Source organism: Oncorhynchus gorbuscha, linkage group LG10, assembly GCF_021184085.1.
Source record: "Oncorhynchus gorbuscha isolate QuinsamMale2020 ecotype Even-year linkage group LG10, OgorEven_v1.0, whole genome shotgun sequence".
Lineage (NCBI taxonomy): Eukaryota > Metazoa > Chordata > Actinopteri > Salmoniformes > Salmonidae > Oncorhynchus > Oncorhynchus gorbuscha.
The window spans coordinates 67176989-67192366 of NC_060182.1; the positions used below are offsets into that span (position 1 = coordinate 67176989).

Sequence of the window (15378 nt, forward strand, 5' to 3'; positions counted from 1 at the left end):
GGTCCTCACCAGACATCACCAGCAACAACATAGCCTATGGGCACAAACCCACCGTTGCTGGACCAGACAGGACTGTCAAAAAGTGCTCTTTACTGACGTGTCGCAGTTTCGTCTCACCAGGGGTAATGGTCAGATTCCCGTTTATCGTCAAAGGAATGAACATTACACTGAGGCCTGTACTCCTGAGCGGGATCGATTTGGAGGTGGAGGGTCCGTCATGGTCTGGGGCGGTGTATCACAGCATCATCAGACTGAGCTTGTTGTCATTGCAGGCAATCTCAACGCTATGCGTTACAGGGAAGACATCCTCCTCCCTCATGTGGTACTCTTCCTGCAGGCTCATCCTGACATGACCCTCCAGCATGACAATGCCACCAGCCGTACTGCTCGCTCTGTGAGTGATTTTCTGCAAGACAGGAATGTCAGTGTTCTGCCATGGCCAGCGAAGAGCCCGTATCTCAATCCCATTGAGCACATCTGGGACCTGTTGGATCAGAGGGTGAGAGCTCGGGCCATTCCCCCCCAGAAATGTCCGGGAACTTGCAGGTGCCTTGGTGGAAGAGTGGAGTAACATCTCACAGCAAGAACTGGCAAATTTGGTGCAGTCCATGAGGAGGAGATGCACTGCAGTACTTAATGCAGCTGGTGGCCACACCAGATATTGACAGTTACTTTTGATTTTGACCCCCCCCCCCCCCCCCCTTTGTTCAGGGACACATTTAAATTCTGTTAGTTACATGTCTGTGGAACTTGTTCAGTTTATGTCTCAGTTGTTGAATCTTATTATGTTCATACAAATTTTACACATGTTAAGTTTGCTGAAAATAAATGCAGTTGACAGTGAGAGGACGTTTCTTTTTTTGCTGAGTTTATGTAATAAGAGCATCATGTACAAAGGTGCTTGTTTAAAAATCAAGAAGTTTAAACTCTATTTTGCATGTTTTGTTCCAATAAGTGATATGGGAGTACAAGGTTTCTTTCGGTTTCAAAACAAAAACCACAGCCCTAGAGATCAATCTTAGTATTCATAGTTCCCTCACACATGCACAAGAACACACTACACACCCTCTCACACATTCTGTATGCAACGTTGCCAGGGTGAGGGTAATAGACCAGCTGTCCAAGCTGAGGCCCCGTTCCCCCTCTTGTAGCCCTGATCAACCATTCAGATCCATGGCTAGCCTACATCACAAGTGCTAAACCTACTCTCGCGTCACTGCTAGGACAACCTACAGTAGGCCTACTCCTCTGACTCCTGCATGCTTCCAACAACACTACTGACTATCATATTGTTTTTACATTCATCTACATTTTTCCCAATACCACACCTTGCCCTTTGAATATGGAACTGGGATGAAATGTGAGCCCTGTCTTGACTACAACTTTCTGGTAACCCTCAGATTGGTTCAGAGTGGATCTGTGTTCTACCAGTCCCTGGCTAGGTAGTGGTACACTTGTTGTCCAGGTCTGGGAACCTTTTGACAGGATCTTTAGTCTCAGCACTGTCTGGGCACAGATGGCTATGTTGTTAGGATTATCTCCAGATTAAACAAACAAGCTGAGAGGACAGGGGTGCCACTTCATAGTATCAACTCCTTCCTAATATTGAGTTACACCCTCTTTTGTCCTTAGAACAGCCTTAATTCGTCAGGGCATGGAATCCACAAGGTGTAGAAAGTGTTCCACAGGTATGCTGGCCCATGTTGACTCCAATGCTTCCCACAGTTATGTCAAATTGGCTGGATGTCCTTTGGGTGGTGTACCAAGCATCAGCTGTCAGAGCAGTTTACCGATCACTGTACCTTACACAGTCCATTTGTAAATAGCACACCCAACTACCTCATTCCCAAATTGTAATTTTTTTCACCTATATGGCCTATTTATTGCCTTACCTCCCTAATCTTACTACATTTGCACACACTGTACATGGATATTTCTATTGTGTTATTGACTGTACGTTTGTTTATCCCATCTGTGTTGTTGTTTTTGTCGCACTGCTTTGCTTTATCTTGGCCAGGTCGCAGATGTAAATCAGAACTTGTTCTCAACTGACCTACCTGGTTAAATAAAGGTGAAATAAAAATACATTAATAAAACCAACAATCAAATAAAATACAATTTTATTGGTCACATACACATGGTTAGCAGATGTTATTGCGAGTGTAGCGAAATACTTGTGCTTCTAGTTCCGTCAGTGCAGCAATATCTAACAAGTAATCTAACAATTCTACAACTACCTAATACACACAAATCTAAGTAAAGGGATGGAATAAGAATATGCATATATGGATGGGTCATGACCAACCAGCATAGACGAGATGCAATAGATGGTATAAAATACAGTATATACATCAAATCAAATCAAATCACATTTTATTTGTCACATACACATACATCTGGGATAAGTAGTGCAAGATAGTAGTGCTAGATATGTAAACATCATTATTAAAGTGGCATTTTTGATACACACGGGAAACTGTTGAGTGTTGCAGTTCTTGACACACTTAAAACAAATCAAATATGACGACCAGGTCAATCCAGCTATGATCCCTTATTGATGTCACCTGTTAAATCCACAGCAGCATTGCAGTTCTTGACACACTCAAACCGGTGTCGCCTGGTACCTACTACATACCTCGTTCAAAGTCACCTCAATATTTTGTCTATTCATCCTCTGAATGGCACACATACACAATATCATGTCTCAAGGCTTAAAAATCATTATTTAAACTTTCTCCTCCCCTTCATCTAAAACTAATTGAAGTGGATTAAACAGGTGACATCAATAAGGGATCATAGCTTTCACCTGGATTCACCTGGTCAGTCTGTGTCATGGAAAGAGCAGGTGTCCTTGATGTTTTGTACACTCAATGTATATCAGAGAGGACTTGAGTAACAGAAATATGGACCAGAGGGAATAGCTGGAGATTAGGACGAACCTGTTTTTGAGAGAAAGATAGGCACTGGAGACAGGGAGATGGTGTGTGTGTGTGTGTGTGTGTGTGTGTGTGTGTGTGTGTGTGTGTGTGTGTGTGTGTGTGTGTGTGTGTGTGTGTGTGTGTGTGTGTGTGTGTGTGTGTGTGTGTGTGTGTGTGTGTGTGTGTGTGTGTGTGTGTGTGTGTGTGTGTGTGTGTGTGTGTGTGTGTGTGTGTGTGTGTGTGTGTGTGTGTGTGTGTGTGTGTGTGTGTGTGTGTGTGTGTGTGTGTGTGTGTGTGTGTACCACTGCAGCCCCATGGCCTCGTTAGGATCAGATGGACAGTGACTGCCAGGGGCCAGACAGAGTTCCAGTGACACAACCAGGATGGAATGTTGTTCAGTGGGCAGAGAGAGAGAGAGAGAAATGGAGGACTGCAATCAGGAAGTTTGTTTGTGTGTGCGTGCATGCGGCATGTGAGTGCAGCCATGTAAAACAGGCACAATCTCCTCTCCTCTCTCCCTTGACTGCTATCTCAGGCACTTTAAAATAGAATAAGGGAAGGTTGTGTGCTGAAAATGTTTGATGTTGAGTAGGTTCACCCAGCAATATTCTCTGCATTCTTCAGCTGAAATTCTGCTATTGTTGAAGCTATTTTACTGGAAAGGAAAGTCCCAAAAGATGTCCAGTCTTACACTCAAAGTAGACATAAGATAACGTATAAGGGACAGGAAGTCAAATTGATAACTGTAGCAATGTGATTGCAGCACCATAATCTAATTAAGGGAAACAGAAACTAAAAATACCAAGACAGCAGCATGTTTTACAACATCTAAAAGTATCATCAGAAAGTATTCATTCTTGACTTATTCCATATTTTGTTGTGTTACAGCCTGAATTCAAAATAGACTATCCATCTACACACCCCATACTGACAAAGTGAAAACATGTTTTTAGACATTTTTTTAAATGTATTGAAAATGAAAGACAGAAATATTTCATTTACATAATTATTCACACCCCTGAGTTAGAAGCACCTTTTGCAGAGATTACAGCTGTGGATTTTTCAGGGTAAATCAAGTAGATTTAAGTCCAAACTGTAACTCAGCCACTCAGGAACATCAACCTTGTCTCAGAGCATTTCGTATTATTCTCTATGTAAATTTGTGATAATCCATTTATTATATGTTACGTTTCGTATGGTATGATTTAATATGTGATTGTCCATCAACCATTTCAAATTATATGTTTCAAAATATAATTTGTATTATATTTTACGAATTTTCATTTACAAATTTGTCCAAATTTGCAAAACATATGATATGCTACGAATTCTAGCTTGGTGGCTAACAATTAGCTAGCTAACATTAGCAAGGCTGGGGGTTAGGGTTGAGTTTAGGAGCTAGGTTAAAGGTTTACGGTTAGGGTTAGGGTTAGCTAAAAGGGTTAAGGTTAGGGTTAGGGGAAAGGTTAGCTAACCTGCTAAGTGGTTGCAAAGTATCTAAAAAAGTAGTAAGTAGTTTTTAAAAAGTATCTAATTAGCTCAAATAAAAAAATTGTCTGTGATGAGATTCAAACTCGCAATCTTTGGGTTGCTAAACGTTTGCGTCATACACCTACCCCTCTACCCTGACCAATCACCCTACTTTCATTTTTGCCTTAAGTAACCATCTGTCTTATGTAACCATACCAAACGTAACATATCATAATAATTAGATTGTCCCGGATTTATATTTACTATGTGACGTCTAGTCTATGAGACCAGGCTGGGAACATTTACTGTCTTCTTGGTAAGGAATGTCTGTGTAGATTTGGCCTTGCGTTTTAAATTATTGTCCTGCTGACTGAACCAGGTTTTCCTCTAGGAATTTGCCTGTGCTTAGCTCCAATACATTTATTTTTTATCCTGAAAAACTCCCCAGTCCTTAACGATTACAAGTATACCCATAACATGATGCAGCCACCACTATGCTTGAAAATATGGAGAGTGGTACTCAGTAATGTGTTGTATTGGATTTGTCCCAAACATAACACTTTGTATTCAGGACAAAAAGTTAGTTGCTTTGCCATATTTTTTGCAGTATTACTTTAGTGCCTTGTTACAAACAGGATGCACGTTTTTTCAATTAGGTTAGTATTGTGGAGTAATTACAAAGTTGTTGATCCATGCTCATGTTTTCCTTATCACAGCCATTAATCTCTGTAACCATGTGGCTCAGTGTGACTCAGTTGGTAGAGCATGCTGATTTCAATGCCAGGGTAGTGGGTTTGTTTCCCATGGGTATGGAAAATAAGTATGAAAATGTATGCACTCACTACTGTCAGTCGCTCTAGATAAGAGCTTCTGCTAAAATGTTTTATGGTCACTATTGGCCTCATGGTGAAGTCCCTGAATGGATTCCTTCCTCTCTGGCAACTGAGTTAGGAAGGACGCCTGTATCTTTGTAGCGACTGGGTGTCTTGAAACACCATCCGAAGTGTAATTATTAACTTCACCATGCTGAAATGGATATTCATTGTCTGTTTTTTTTAACCCATTTTCCAATTGGTGCCCTTCTTTGTGATGCATTGGAAAACCACTCTGGTCTTTGTGGTTGAATCTGTGCTTGAAATTCACTGCTCGACTGAGGGACCTTACAGATAATAGTATGTGTGGGGTACAGAGATGAGGAAGTCATTAAAAAAACATGTTAAACATTATTATTGCACACAGAGCGAGTCCATGCTACTTATTATGTTAAGCACATAGTTACTCCTGAACTTATTTAGGCATGCCATAACAAAGGGGTTGAATACTTGACTAAAGACATTTCAGCTTTCATTTTGTATTAATTTATTTTTAAAAATCGAAAAACATAATTCCACTTTGACATTATGGAGTATTGTGTGTAGGCCAGTGACCAAACAAATCTAAATGTAATCCGTTGTAAATTCAGGCTGTAACATAACAAATGTGGGAAAAGTAATGGGGTATAAATACTTTCTGAAGGTACTGTAGGTACAGTTTCAACCAGACTTAAGTCATTAACCTGTGCTATTGTGTGTTTCTGGTCGTCTTCCTTTCTGAGTCACTATGTAAACACACTATGTATACCCTGCATAACCAGGCCAGTGAGAAGAATACAGGGGAACATAGCTGAAATAACATGGTCTAATATCTGTCTGTCTTAAAGTGCAGAGGTATGAGATTCCTCACCATGACAGCTGAAGGAGGGTATGTCATGAAACTTTCATCGACAATAACAGAGATGCATCAGTTGGGGTGAGTAATGGGGACTGATGTAGAGCGGTGCTTGTGAGACAAGGGCGGATCCTGAAGGGGCCGTTATTTCTTTTGACAGAAACGTCTGTTGAGCTTTAAACCTATTTATGAAAAGCTGAGACTCTCACAAACACACACATGTACCGTGTTTTGTTCTATGACGCTCAAAAGCTACACAGGAGTCGTTAGAACGTAAGGGGTTCCTCTACTTAGAAGTTCCAAGGAAATCCTGGGATACAATGTCTATAAAAATGTAATAAGCCTCCATAATTGGCGAACCTTCTTTTTTTATTGACATTTGTCAATAAAACTCATGAATGCCACTGTGTATTTATTCCTTGTGTCACTATTTCCATTTTGCATTATTTATTTTATATCTTATCTTTAACTCTGCATTGTTGGAAAAGGACCTGTAAGTAAGCATGTCACTGTTAGTCTACACCTGTTGTCTGCGAAGCATGAAACAAATCAAATGTGATTTGATTTGTTTATGTCAAATTGTTTTGTGTTCTACTTGTAGCCCTGGTTGTCCTGAAAACAACTGAAAACAACTATCCTTGACGCTAAATATAAGGACTGAACATGCGGATAAATGAATGTCAGATAATTGAAAAGCCGATTTTTGCTGTGGTCTTGGGAGTGATAGGGTTAAAGCCTAATATGTTACTGAAGTGTGTTGCAATTGTCACACCGGCTTTTCTGGCTCCAGAAGTGCTTTATATTATTTGCATTACACACAGAGGGTAGCGTGTAGAACTATATTGTATATCATATAGGATTGTCTACTTCCCCAGAAAGCTATCCTGCAGTGTAGCGTACACACACTAATCTGGCTGTTCTGAGGACGTCGGTGCTACTCTCTCTGAGCTGGGATACTTTTGACCCACTGACAAAATAGCAGACACTCAGAGAAGCTTCATACAGGTGACTCTGTTCTCCAACTGTCTCCTAACTGATCTCAGCCCTGATCCTCCTATTGAGCACAATTAATCAAAATGATCCAATTAACCACAATTATCCAATTAACCACACATAGCCAATTAACCACAGCTAATCAACCATTTAGCATCGCTAATCAGCCCTCCACTCATAGATTCCCTATTGTATTGTATGTGTGCCGCTTTGCTGAACTCTATTCTTGATTTAAGGCAACGTCAGAACAAGGTCCATGCGTTTGTGTACACTGGAATGAATGATTAGATGGTGCTGACTAACAGTGTATTGGCAGGAGAGGTGAAGGAGAATCTATCTGTAATAGTGACATATGAGGGTCACGTATTTAAGACATAGAGAATTAGTGAATAAAAGTCCGGGGGGGCATTGTGGTAATGGATGGAGCAGAATGAGTGGAATCTTCTCAAATACATCCCAATCCTTCCATTCTGGCCATTATTATGAGCCTCAGCAGCTTCCTGGGGTGGAAATAGACAATAGAGAGTGTACTGAGGGGTGGACCTATAAATCAGGAAGAAGACAGTTCCCTGTCAGCTAGCCGACCAAATCATAAATTCTCCTTCTGCCCCACCCTGATCAGACATACACACTGGGGTCTGACCACCACTAGAGCTCACATACACACTGGGGTCTGACCTCCACTGGAGCTCACATACACACTGGGGTCTGACCACCACTAGAGCTCACATACACACTGGGGTCTGACCACCACTAGAGCTCACATACACACTGGGGTCTGACCACCACTAGAGCTCACATACACACTGGGGTCTGACCTCCACTAGAGCTCACATACACACTGGGGTCTGACCTCCACTAGAGCTCACATACACACTGATTCAGGATACAGGGGGCCTCCATGACACACACATGATATGCCCAAACAGACATACAGTATCAATGCCTTCACACCAGACACACGCAAGTGAACTGACACACATGCATTTGGTAATGATAAAAAGAGTTGGGTTGTAATGGGGATGACCGTAGAACACAGATGTATGAGCATGAAACACATGTGAGTGTTAAGAACCCACACCTCCAGAACATCTGTGTGGAAGAGATCACACATCCAGACATTTCTTAACAGACAGTGTTTCACATGCATTTTCCCTCATTATCGTTACTACTGTCACTGGGAAGTGCAGTACCATTTGGAAACTGATTTCAGTGACTGTTAATAAAGACAAACACACAGTGGGCTGTGTAGTTTGCATATTAGTTGCTTGATGCATAACCGCAATTGCATAACCACTAAAGCAACACACAACTATGTTGTCAGAAACAACAGTGTGGTTTCTGTAGTAAAATATATTGCTTTCCCATAAAGTTTTGTAAGGATGATATAAGGATGAATGAGAGTATCCAACGTGTATAGACGGCACTGTTTTCACACGCTTGCAGTGCATTTCTCTGGATGCACAGCCGACTGAACAGAAAACACACAGAGCAGGTTGCTCCTATCTGATCCAAGACCATGCTATCTGATCTCAGGATGCCTTGACTTGAGAACTATACACCCACATTACCACACACAACCTGCTGTTGATCACTATCACCGCAGTATCTCATAGTTTACTGTTAAGTAATGACCCTTTCTTATGGTAAAGCACTATAACCTGTACAATCCAAACATGTAAGCCAGTTATTCACACACCACAGGAAGAGACACAATGTACTACTGGCATGGTCACAGATCTGTGTGTGCTTTATTCTGTGTGGCATGACAATTATAGTCAGGGGAGTTGGCTAAAGACTCACAACCATATGAAATAGAGAATTGCAGCAGCTCTATGCAATGCATTTCTAACTGAAATGCTCTCAAACATTCTAACGTGTTGAGCAAGCTTTTAGAGAAAACATCCACAGCTGAATAAGGACAGAGACAGGATGCCCCTAGGGCTCGGATAGGGCTCAGTGAATGCAGGTTAACTACCAACCGTCAACAGTGGGACAAAGGGATGTGAGGTGCGACGGTTACGGCTGACTGGTCTATCAACTGATAATCAAATCATCTTAATTCTCTAAATTCAGACATTCACCGAGCTCCTGTTCAGACAGGTTACTGATCTCACCAATGGCAGCATGGGGTACTTCCTTCTCAACACTTTAGGGTCAATTATTGCTTCAGAATTATTTATGTGGACCATAGCTATAGGCTAAATCAAGAATCAAAGCAACCTGCACCAGTGCAGAAGACTGTTCCACCGTCTTATGCTAACGAGATCTAGGTGCCAATTGGCCTTGGATGCATAGCTAAGTGCTTCTCAAGCACACGAGAACAGTACCAGCTGTGTAGGATGGCACGCGACAGCTAGCTACACTTTATGGGTGGAAGAACAAAGGACCAACTGGGTCTTCACAAAATGTACAAAAGATGATGGGCCTTAAAGGTCCAATGCAGCCATTTTCATCTCAATATCAAATCATTTCTGGGTAACCATTAAGTACCTTACTGTGATTTGTTGTCAATTAAAATAGCCAAAAATAAAAACCAAAATAGCTTCATAGCAAAGACCAATTTCTCAAGCAAGAATTATGCTAGGACTGTCTGGGAGTGGAAAACTAGATGTTATTGGCACGGAGGTTCGGAACACTCTTTCTTATTGGTCAATTAACACATTTTCCACCTGGTGACGTCATCAGGCAGGCCAAAACTCCATCCCACCAAAACAAGCTGAAATGTCAGGCAGTCTTTTCAAACAGCTCTAACACTAAAGGGGCATTCTCATCATTTTAACAGTATTATTCCAAACTCATAGTGTAGAAATATACAGTGTACAAAACATTAGGAACACCTTCCTAATATTGAGTTGCACCTCCTTTTGTCCCCAGAAACCTCAATTCGTCAGGGCATGGATCCTACAAAGTGGTGAAAGCGTTCCACAGGGATACTGGGCCATGTTAACGCCAATGCTTCGCACATTCTTAATAGACACGGGAAACTATTGCACGTGAAAACCCCAGCAGCATTGCAGTTGACATTCAAACCGGTGCACCTGGCACTTACAACCATATCTAGTTCTAAGGCACTTTGTCTTGCCCATTCACCCTGAGTGGCACACACACAATCCATGTCTCAAGATGTAAAAATCCTTCTTTAGCGTATCTCCTCCCCTTCATCTCCACTGATTGACATGAATTTAACAAGTGACACCAATAAGGAACCACAGATGTCACCTGGATTGTCTGTCATGGAAAGAGGTGTTCCTAATGATGTGTACACTCAGTGTATAGACAACGCAGGAGAGCTCCTTTCTCACACCAGCTTCTCTACTTGACCATTCACAGCACCTCTCCCCTTTGCAGTCAATGTTCAAACCACTCTCCACCATGCATGCAGGGGAAGCGAGAGCAAGGGCTCAGTCACTACATGACTGCTTATAATAGGACGACTGAACCCAGCCCAGAGTAGCAGCTCACACAGACCCTCTCTCCATACCCCAGGGAATGTTCTAAAGATACCGTGTGTGTGTGTAACCTAGTTGAGAGCACATCAGTTGCCCTGCATGCAGCAGCAACTGCAGAGGGGAGGATCCTCTGAGGTATCACACATTTCAAGGACACATCAATGACACACTCCCTCTAAATGTAGACCAAGCGACAGCATGCTTCAATCTGGCAAGAGCATGACAGTTAAGCATGGGACACACTAAAACAAATACTACCTTCAGAGTCAATACAACAAGCCTTTTGTAAAATCTTTATGCATTCATGATTTAGACAGTGTGTCATGCGGTCTCTTTTTTTTTTTAATCAGTCCAGTCTTGTTTATAAAGTCATTTTAGCTAGGAAATAACATGCTCGTGAATTTAAGCAGTGTAACTATGCTGTTGAAATAGAATCTGAAAGACCCAAGAAAAGAAGAAGAAAATCACAATTCTTGGAATCTGGTATCAACATTTTTAATGCATCTGGTCATGTGTACGCAAATCAAATTCAACCCAAGAGGAAGAAGCAGTAAAAATAGCATCGCAAAGTGACATGTGTAATTATAAAGTATAGCAGTTCTATTTTGTTAAAATGACAAAAGTAGAAGCTCTAAAGCTGGTTTTAGAGAATAGCAATATTCATGTCTCCTTAACAGAGCAATATGCTATTATTTACAGAACAATTTGTACATCAAAATAAATCACAGTCATGAAAACAAAAAGATTAGTCCCTCCCAGTGTACGTACACATTACAGCATTTCATCAATAAACTTCAATCCAAGTGTGCATGGACTATTCATCACAGAAATAAACAGACAATGCTATCAAGGAACTTAACTGGCAAACAAGAGACATGACATTTGGAAGTAAGTTTCATTCTGGTTTAATTACAGCATCATCTACCAATATCACCAGGAACAAACATGTTGCTGTCTCATCTAGTCCACTACCACCTTGTCATCACTCAATGTGCAAAGAGAGACAACATAAATAAAAACACAAAGGTCCTTAGCGCCAGCCTCTCCCACCATGGGTTTACAGACTAAGAGATCCACCTAGTTTTAAAAGAAGTCCATAGCACAACGTTCAGTTTTTAAAAAAAAGTTTGCTTATAGAGAATAGTCATTGGCTTCGAGAATGAGGCAGTTTATTTGTTAAGAGTCTGTTACATAGATAGTTTCTATCCTCACGAGCGTTTAAGGTCGGCTAGCCTCCGGAGGAGTTTCTGCTGGCGGGCTTTGAGACGTTTCCTCTCCTGAACTTGGTGCTTCTCTCTGCTGTGCAGCTGGAGAAGGTACTCTGTGGCCTGGGTCAGGATGGCCACCTTAGGGGCCTTGGCCGACTCCACCAGGCCCGGGATCACATCCCGCAGTGCCAAGAAGCGAGAGCGAAGGTCGTTCCGCCTCTTCCGCTCCAGGAAGTTGTGGTTCTTCCGGCGGTCAGTGTCCTCGGCGTCAGAGCTCTGGGGGCTGTCTGCAGAGGAAGCTGTGGGGGAGATGGTGGTGGGGGAGTCTGGCTGCTGGTGGAGGCTGGAGTCTGGACAGGACTGTTTACTCTGTGGTTCCTCATCATCCTCAGGGTCGCTATCAGGGGAAGGGGCTGCGTAGTTGTGCTGCTGCCGGTGCACAGACATGTGGAAACGCTTTGGGCAGGGGTCAGCTCGGACAGTGATGGACACAGGCTTACGGCCCAGTCGGGCTCGGCTCTGCTTGCTCTCCACAGTCACCACGTCAATCACCTCATCGTCATCTGTTACGTCAAAAGAAACCACACATCATTGTACAGAGGAATTTAAGCAATAGGAAATAGTTTACATAAACGGTCTGACGCCATGTACCCCATCTCCCACCCATACCACATTTTAATTGTCATGCAATTAATTGCAGGACAGAAACCCCCCAAATATGTGTGCAAAGCATGTGTGTGTGTGTGTGGTTAAAACTAGGCCTGCACCTGGGACCAAAGCATTTGCAGCAACCATTTACAAATATTGACTGTGGAAAAGTGACATTCCTTTGAGAGTGAGAAACAGAGGTAATGGTTTGTGCTCGAGATACAGGCTTAAGTACAGCTGAATACGTTGATTCAGCAAAATTCTACATCCAGCCTAGTGTGAGAGTTTCCCTGGCTGCCTCCACTTGACGCATTGAGTGGGCAACATCTAGCAGAGGTGAATTGGTTTACTGCATGGTCAGTTTCTTACCAGAGGAATCGGAGCGAGACTCAGAGCCCGATGACACCGGTTTCCTACAGCTGATGGTTGGGAAGGTGAGCACAGCCGCTGGGTCAACGCATTCTGTTGCCATAGTGCTGGGCAGTGGAGAGTCAGGTGGGGTCAGCGGGGTGCACTGCGCTTTGCTGGTACTCATAGTCACATTGTTCTGGGGTGATGGTGGGAAGAGACGAGCCTGGGCTGCAGCTGACATGCGCTCACTGACTTTCTCCAAGTGCTGACTGGCTGAGAAACTACTCCACATGCAGTCCTGGATAATAATGGAACTCATGTTCCCAAAAAGCTCCTCGGTGTCAGGTCCCTCGTACTCCTCGTCCTGGCCCAAGACCTTGGACAGCCAGCCAAACTTGTCTCCAGGGGTAAAGTACAAGGTACCACTGCTGATTGTCCTGTTAGGAGACATGGGAGGGGTGGGCAATAGTGCAAACTTTTTCCATATGTCCTCACTTGGTGCGGTTGACTTGTAGAAATCCTCCTCTTTGTCAAGGTCATCTAAGAAATAGTGCTGATAGCAGTCGTACTCCATCTCCCAGCTGTCACAATGCGATGCTCTTGAGTTTATTCCAAGCATTGATAGTCACCAACTGATCTTTGAGAAAATCTTTACACGACCTGAAGAAACAATTCAGAAGTAGTGCATTAGTCCTATTCTTTAGAAAAGTAGTTTAAACCACATCTTAATCTAGATAATCTTTGGATTCACGAGAATCTTTACACCAGGATCATCAATTTCCCTTCCAAGACTGCCTTTAAACATGGCTCTGCAACCATCAATAGGTGCTTAAACATTGCAGTCTAATCCATAGGCATGTAATATTCAGAACCAATTGATTTCTCCCCATCAAATCATTTATTTTAAAATGTTTTTAATCGTTTTTAATCGTTAAATGACCTGGTATGACGGATAGGTGAAAAATCTACCGATGTGCCCTTGAGCAAGGCACTTTACCCTAATTGCTACTGTACATAGCTCTGGATAAGAGCATCTGCTAAATGACTATAAAATGACTAATGCAAAATTAACTGTCTACTGTTTACAGATTCCTATGAAATATGACCTGTAATTATGTTAAAAGCAGCTGTTTTGGGTTGTAATGGTGTGGGCGTTTACCAACAACAGAATGGTGTGGGCGTATACAGGTCATAAAATATTCATACTAGTCCTCCTCAATGAGGAAATAGCAAGCATGTTTGAAATGGTCTTTGTATGAGGGATTTTCTTCCAATTTATGCTTTGGCCACGAGTATAGAATGGTCAACACTATTTGGAAATGTGTTAATAGAATACGAGCTGAGTTTCACTGAACAGTTACTTAAAAACTGAAAACTGGTGACATGGAGGGGGGTGTTATTGTACCTTATGGTAGGCGCAATAAATAATGTCAAACGCTGGGACCCCATCTCCTGTTCTCCCTCACGATTTCACCCATGTTCTAATCTTAGCCTGATGCCGTCTACAAATGGGACTACATTAATAATTTATTTCATCTTGTGGGTGCTTTGCAATGAGACTGTCCAGGCATGGCAAGGTTATTAGCTACGTAGTTTTATGCACCGGTGTAACCTTCGACAATGCAAGCAATTGAGAAAAATATATATATGGTTTTGCTAAATTCCTTACATGTAATTGCATAATTGGCCATTGCGCATAGACGTCAAATGTTCTGTAGATGCGCTGCCGGGTGACACATTAATTGCAGAAAGCGCCATCTCGGGCAGCCGTGCATTAAGACAAGACAAAGTAGCCTAGGCTACTTCACTAAAGTTGGCTATATTAGCCTTGTGTGGATGTTAAAAGGGAATGGGTAGCAGCCACTTATTCTTAGAGAAATAAAGTTCAATTTTCTCTTTATTAGGCTAGGTAGCTAGATTAGTTATCTAAAACACTCACCGGTTTATTTAGGATCCCAATCCACAATTTCCGGCATGGGAGTCGACTTCGTATCAGTTGGTACGCTAGCTAGTAGCTGGAACTCCTCATCAGAGAAAATAAGTAAAACCGTAAAAGAGGTCACCCCCAACGAAATGTATGAAAACAAAGTTGAAGTTCGGTATTTCTTTCAGCGGGGTAGTGTAGAAAAAGTGGTGCAGTTGATTCGCCTACAGTCTGGTAAATAGAAGCCACACAGAGCGTTTTGTTTTTGCGCCAGTATGAAGATGATAAAGTTGGGAGTAAATATCTGCAGCGCCTTATCCGAGTAAACCCCGAGGTTCATTAGCATACACGGGCACGCCCAGTTAAAGCTACATGCGATGCCACTACAATTGATAGGTCTTTTAGAGATGCAAATCCGTATGAATTGCATTTTCTGTGGTTTTGAGTATATGTAACCTCTATTGACGTACCCATAGAACAATTACAGAGTGGATGAGAAGATGCCTGCTTGTCGATCATGTAAATTATATTTAGGCTATACTGTACTGCAATGGTCATTAACTTGCTTTTAAAAAACATAAACCTTTTCTTTGCATCCATAATTTAAGCTTGTGGGTCATTGATGTGTTCTAAATCATATTGCAGAACAGCTTGGTTCAGTCCCAGATGGAGAGTTCTGAGTGAAGGGTGGCGTGTGTCTTTGCAGG

At 42.2% G+C, this 15378-nt stretch overlaps 1 protein-coding gene across 1 annotated transcript; it reads right to left on the bottom strand.

Moving 5' to 3' along the window:
- Nucleotides 1–11019: 11019 nt before the first annotated feature.
- Nucleotides 11020–15001, bottom strand: LOC124045243 (protein L-Myc-1b-like). Its single transcript, XM_046364520.1, has 3 exons — nucleotides 14687–15001; nucleotides 12766–13407; nucleotides 11020–12311 (listed from the first exon to the last, which is right to left on the bottom strand). Exons 2-3 carry the CDS (start codon nucleotides 13364–13366, stop codon nucleotides 11749–11751), a joined length of 1164 nt encoding a protein of 387 aa, XP_046220476.1. The 5' UTR covers nucleotides 13367–13407; nucleotides 14687–15001; the 3' UTR covers nucleotides 11020–11748.
- Nucleotides 15002–15378: the final 377 nt, after the last annotated feature.